This window comes from Schistocerca gregaria, chromosome 1, assembly GCF_023897955.1.
Source record: "Schistocerca gregaria isolate iqSchGreg1 chromosome 1, iqSchGreg1.2, whole genome shotgun sequence".
NCBI lineage: Eukaryota > Metazoa > Arthropoda > Insecta > Orthoptera > Acrididae > Schistocerca > Schistocerca gregaria.
The window spans coordinates 1,030,724,357-1,030,730,889 of NC_064920.1; the positions used below are offsets into that span (position 1 = coordinate 1,030,724,357).

The 6,533-nt window shown below is 41.4% G+C and overlaps 1 protein-coding gene across 1 annotated transcript; it reads right to left on the bottom strand.

Moving 5' to 3' along the window:
- Window positions 1-3,013: 3,013 nt before the first annotated feature.
- LOC126285502 (uncharacterized) lies at window positions 3,014-6,301 on the bottom strand. Its single transcript, XM_049984878.1, has 2 exons — window positions 6,172-6,301; window positions 3,014-3,417 (listed from the first exon to the last, which is right to left on the bottom strand). Exons 1-2 carry the CDS (start codon window positions 6,299-6,301, stop codon window positions 3,014-3,016), a joined length of 534 nt encoding a protein of 177 aa, XP_049840835.1.
- Window positions 6,302-6,533: the final 232 nt, after the last annotated feature.

A 6,533-nucleotide genomic window follows, 5' to 3' on the forward strand; every position in this document is an offset into this window, starting at 1 on the left:
ACAAAACGTTTAGCGATGAATCATAGTGAAGATATTTCATCACATCACGTTGGTCGCCCATTGTCACCTTCACCGGTCCAGGTGCAGCGACAAATTATAGATTGCGATTTAATGCACGTATACTATTTTAAACCTCTGATGTGGACTTGTTCAATCGCGTTCAAAATAAAATACTCAGGGAGGTGCCGGGCGAAATTTAAGCCCTGTAAAAAAACTATCATTGTTTAGGAGGAACAAAAGCAGTTTTTGTAACGTTGCGTAAAATAACACAGGAATGCTTATACTGGCCGCAGGAAGCCAACTATGAAAAAAGGTGTAAAAAATAGTGTTTTTTACATGTTAAACAGTGAAAAATGGGCACAATGGTGTTTTACTTATCAAATAAACATTAATTTCTAGAATCCTTCTACGCTCAGTAAAAATTTTCACGTCTCATGCACGTGATACCCTAACTGAATAATATTTATTATGGGAGTTATTAAAGAGATTATAAATGTTTAATTTCGCGAAAAAATGCCACTTATGTCTTGGGGTACACTAATGGCAACAACTAGCAAGCAAAAAGGGCTCTGAAACGATAATACCGAAGTCTGGACCACAAACTAAACCGAAGGCTGCAGTGCGCCACTGGTTTCTGACCAGCGAGAGTGAAAAAGAGTTATGTGGATTCTTGGTCGGTCCGTGGTGTGTGGTTTGGTCCGCTGGTCAGCATCATCTAGTCCTATCGTAAACAGGGGCATCATCTGGTCCTATAGTCTACAGAAGCTTTAGGGAGTGAATCAGATTATTGCACCAAAACGAAAATAACGCCAGCAATCCAGTTACCATAAATACATAGTTACTTCTTATTTTAATGACACATAAAACAACACGAAGACCCACAGAGCCAATCCAGTATAAATAAAAACACAGGCCAGTAACCAGTACCCAACCGTCCATATTACAGGCTCTACTACAGTGTGCTAACTGTAAGACGGCAGAATTGTGAGGTGAGTGCGGGGAGAGGAAGCAAGCATTGGCTGGCGAGGGGAGAGGAGCCGTTGAGGGTAGGGATATTGGGGGGGGGGGGGGGGGGGGCAGGCACGCCTACCAGTTGCAGTGCTGGCACTACAAATTGCGTGTCATGCTCACACGAAAGCAGAGGAAAGACTTGAAAGTAAAACTCGCTTTACATGTTGTTCGTAAACAAAACTGAAATCGTCATATACATTAAAATCTCTATATATAAAAATGAATGTATGTATGTTTGTCTACTATGCGCTCACAAACCATTCATCCTATTGCAATGTACTGTAATATGAATGTTTCGAAATAATACAGTAACCAGTGGTGCTTCCATACAAAGCAATACGGTAGCAAGGAAAAATGAAATATAAGGTAATTCGGACGAAATAGGGGGGCTCCTTCAAAGTGATCGCGAGCAAAATATCTGAAATGGAAACTCACCTTTTCTTGCCAGGCGTTTGCGGTGATACGCCAGGATGATTGTTGGAAAACTGTTTGAATCTTCCAATGCTACGCATGCTTTGTCCTGTGTATGTAGCACCTCTCACTGCAGATTTGTAAATGGGGTGAAGCAATTTTTTCTGCTCCCTTTCCCTTTCGCAGCATTCAATCACACGCAATATAATTTTGCGAGCATCGCTACGTAATACTGGTGTCCTTCTAACCGTAGGCCTACCGGTAGGGGTTGTTGCGACTCCCGAGATGGGCCAGCAACTGCCTCTTCACTCATTTTGGTAATGTTTAGCGCAACTGCACAATAAAAACACGCAGAACAGTACAGCGCAAAACAATAACGAATCAGACGACAATGGCTACATTGTACAACACAGTCAGCTACGTAATGCTGGCAGCAGTCGAAACTGCGTGCCTACCGAAGCCTCCCGACGTCTACCGACTTCTACCGATTCAGGACTAGGGAGAGGTCTGCCATCTGAAAGTTTACACACTAAGTAAGTACTCATCAGTGGCAGCTGCAGCGTAAAGGTGAACACAGAGTACTCTGACGTGACGTGTTCCCACGTCACGTCAGGCAACGTGGAACCACGTCAGACAAGAAGCTGTGTTGACATTGGCCTGACGTATAGCAGCATGAAATTACTACTTCGTCTGCATGGTATTTTCCGACAGTTTGTTTTGAACCTGCAACCATGAATGTACTGCGTGTTTTTGACATGCGGGAAGAAGAAGACGAAATGGCTGCTCTGTGTATTGCATCCATTTGCTCGTCTAGAGAATGGGTGCATCCTATCAATATGGGGCGAGACGAATTCGGGGAGTTCCAAAATTTAATGCCTCAACTAATAAAAGATGACGAGTGGTTTAAGTGGTATTACAGAATTACAAAAACTGAATTCTACCATCTCCTGAGCTTGGTTGGTCCAATAATAGAAAAACGCTCCCCTCAACTCAGGGAAAGCATTCCGGCGGAGATACGACTTGCAGTTTGCTTGAGGTAAGTGCTAATACTTTATTGTATTATATATTTGGGAGGGAAAAAATTATGACAGAGACATTTTGAAATTTTTATTGATTTTCTTTTCAGAAGGTGCGTTTTATTATACATCAGAAAGGTAATTACAAATTAGAAAAGTTTTCTTGCTGTTTCTCTTGCCAAGTGTAGGACAACGTTGAGTCCGTTGAGCAGTCCAAGCTGTGTTCAGATCGTTGAGGAGATGGTGTTTAGGAGGATTGATAGAATGATGATGGATTTGTATTGTGGTAACCAGGGTTCACCTGAAATGAGCTCCCAAGTGCTGATTGCAACGCTGCCCCCAAAACAATGTTGCTCACTTCCATCTTCACTCTAATTTGCTCATCAGCACGCAATTTTTTCACATTTTTCGCCATGCTGTGGAAAAAAAGTTCGCATTCATCGTCTACGTTGTCACTTGATGTAGCGTGTGCACTTTGAAGAAGTACTTGGGAGTGCAAGCTTTGGTTGTCTTTCATTATTTTAACAATATCTTGTACAGATGACGACAAATGTTTTTTTTTCGAACATAAGGCCTTACGGGCTTCGCTGAAGGTTGAATAAAAATTGTTGGAGAATCTGATACATTGAAGTGGGATTGTCGATGGCCTCCGCCATTGTAGGGACTGCAGTTTTCAGTAGATCGTTTCTTGGTGGACTGGATTGGGAACTTTCTGACGAGGCCACTTGTAAGTCTGTTTCATCAATTGGACATAAGCCAGTTTCTTCTCGTCTTCCATCATAATCTTCATTATTGGGGCTGTTTTCCGCATTTCTTCGAGTTTTCCTTGTTACGAGAGTTGGATTGAAAAATGCCATTTCATCTTCAAATTTCCATTTGCTCACACTCTTTGCTGCCTCACCTGATTTTGTGTCTCTACGGTGTTTAGCCTGGATGTACGCATTCCGCAGTTTATTCCAGTTGTCTTTACATTCATTATCTAGAACAGAGAAATTAGTTTAGAATTCTAGGCTAGTCTGTATAGTGCGTTTAAAATGAGTTGGGAATTTTGACGTTTGGCTTGCCGGAGATGACGTGACACCATTACCCAGGCAACACCAATGGCGAGCCAGGCTTTCCCGCCGAGCCGCCACCGGTGTCGGCCTGTAAGGCATTCCTGTCGCCAGGCCGTAGGTAAACACTACAACAATTGTTTCTTTGCCACCAAAGAACGTTCTCTGTTCATTATTGTCGTTTCTCAACCGCTAAAGAATGTTTACCTGGCGGCCGGCTCCTTTTAGGCGTGGCGATATCGCCGCCTGCTGGCACGCGTTGGCAACAACACTCCCTTCCACTCGCTCCGTACCAAACTGTCAAAAGTCTAAGTAATTTTAAACGCACCATAGTTATCTATTAGTTATTCATTTATTCTCCTTTGGCGCTCAAAGACAAAGGTCGCTTAGTTGCCAAAGGACAACGTGAAGATTAATAATTCATTAAGTGGGCTTTTTTTTCACTGTTCACAGGTACTTGGCAACTGGCAATTCTTACAGAACATTGGGTTTTTATTTTCGGATTGGATTTTCAACTATTGGAGAAATAGTTAAAGAGTGATGTGAGGTAATTTGGAAAACTCTACTACCGATTTACATGCCAGAACCACAGATAAATGGGAACAGATAGCCAAGGATTATGATGAGAAGTGGAATTATCCACACTGCATAGGAGCTTTGGACGGTTAGCACGTTCTAAATCTAGAGATGGGTCGAACTCGTTCATTCCCGTGAACTACTTAATTCATTTCACTCTTTGCCGTGAAGCGTTCAAATTAAGTAGTTCATTTATGAAGTACGGAAGCCTGGCGAAGTTGCCCAGTTCGCCGCTCAGCCGCGGCTACGCTCGCTTCGCCTCGCCCGTACAGTAAAGCTTCGTAATACTTCATAATTTTGCCAACAGATGGCCGAACTATGCAGTAACGTGCACGCAACGTTTTGCGTCATACAGCGTCTGACGTGAGTTAACTTAAATAGAGCATGGTCGAAGGGGAGAAAGAAAAGATAAACAGAGAAGCATGTCACATATAAAGAAGGTATTACGTTTAATCTTGCTCGACATTTTCTCATGAAGCGGCAAAAAAAGTCTTCATCTGCCAAGTGAAACCTTATTTGTTTTATTCATGGACTGAAAACTAGGGCTACCAACGAAATGCAGTCCCATTTTATGCTCCTGTTAAAATTTAATCCAAAATTGAATGAGTATGTTTACCACTGTCACAAACTCTATATACCTACGTTACGTAATTATTCATAAGTTTTCCTGTATATTTTATTTTTGTTGAGAATAATAACCCTCTAAATTCAAAACGTAAACTGTCACCTGTAGTCATTGGCAAGATTTCAGGTAAAATCCCTCATTATTTTATTCGGAAAGCAGTTTTTGTTTTGTTCACGCTTATACAATGGCTAGCAACTCACGATCGCTTAAAAGTAGTGAAATTTGGGGTTTCTTCGCCGGTTTAGGTGATGGGAAAGCAAAGTGCAACTGTTGCTCTAAGTGTATTTCACCGCGCGATTTGTCGACAGGCAGTAGAGGGAGGACTGAAGTGAAGGGAGAATGAGTGGCATAGCGCCGATGTTGTGGAAAAGGGAGAGCGGAAAAGAGTGAGTGAACTAGACAAAAGTGTGGACTGTGCTATCTGTGAAGAGTTTGAAGTGCCAGTTCATTGAAATTGAGTGGTTAGTTCACACTTCACTGGAGTGAAGCGTTTATTTGAACGACTCATTCACGAGCTCCCCATCACTAGCACGTTCAAATCCGATGACCAGCTGGTGCTGGTTCGTTGTACTATAACTACAAAGGAATATATTCCATTGTTTTATTGGCTTTGGTAGATGAAAATTACAAATTCACGCTTGTTGTCGTTGGAGCGTACGGCAAAAGTAGCGATGGAGGAACTTTTGAGCGATCTGAGATGGGGAAAAGATTTGAAGGCAACAAATACGATGTTCCAAAAGACAAAGAGCTACTACTAGCAATGGAGATTCCTTATGTAATTATTGCAGATTAAGCCTTCCCTCTTAAAACTTATTTGATGCGTCCATACACCAAAGCAGCCATTACAGGTGACGAAGAGAAGGTACACAACTACCGTCATTCACGAGCTTGACGGACTGTAGAAAATGTGTTCGGAATTCTAGCCAGGTGCTGGAGAATATTTATAAAACCTATTGAAACTAAACCAGAAACTGCCGATCTAATAGTTTTAGCTTCCACCTGTCTACACAACATGCTTCGGAATATATCAACAAATTTTTCCCCTTTCGAGGAACAAATCAGAATGGAAAGTGAACACATTCATGGTGTTGCCAACCTCGAACCCATTCGTAGAAATTTCGTGAGGGAAGCGGCCATCAACAGAGGTAAGTTCAAAAAGTACTTCGTTTCTGATTGTTTCAGCAAGTTATCCTTTGCAATGGCACTCCATTTGAAAGGGTAGAATTGCTCCATGACACGTCCAGTATTATTTACTTAATACGCGTATTCGTTATAACCGACCGTTTTAAGTTCAATTGGGTGTATTTTTAATTACAATTCATATAATACAATTTATATAATAAATATCTGTTATATTCATATCTGGTTTTACTTGTTATGGATTGATACTTTTTTCCTATCAATATAAAATATAACGCCTATTGAACTATTATAAATTGTGAAAAAGAAAAACTAATAAAAAATAACTGTTTTCACTAACCTGTAATGCGGAGTTTTTCTCCTATTTCGTCCCAAGCCTCTTTCCTTGAATGCTGGTTACGATATTCCCGGTTTGTAGGGTCATATAGCACCGTATTTGACCGAACGTATTCAATCAACATCTCCTCCATCTTCAAATAATAACTGCAAACGGTCGAGGAGAAACCACTTCATACTTCTGACACCTTCCCACGACTGACGAAAATCTAGAACTTTAGATATTCTTCCCACACGTCATAAGGCGTGTAGTGTCAGATTGCATCATCCAACACATTCCCACGTCACGTCAGCATAATATAAACCTAAGCGGAGAAAACCCTGTGTTGGATTTTTATATCACGCGCGTAATGACGTGAGCCCACG

Coding starts and splice junctions, on each gene's coding strand:
- LOC126285502 (XM_049984878.1), bottom strand. CDS start 6,301: ATGGAGGAGATGTTGATTGAATACGTTCGGTCAAATACGGTGCTATAT. Junction 3,418..6,171: donor AGAAAAACTCCGCATTACAG/GTTAGTGAAAAC, acceptor TCTCTGTTCTAG/ATAATGAATGTAAAGACAAC.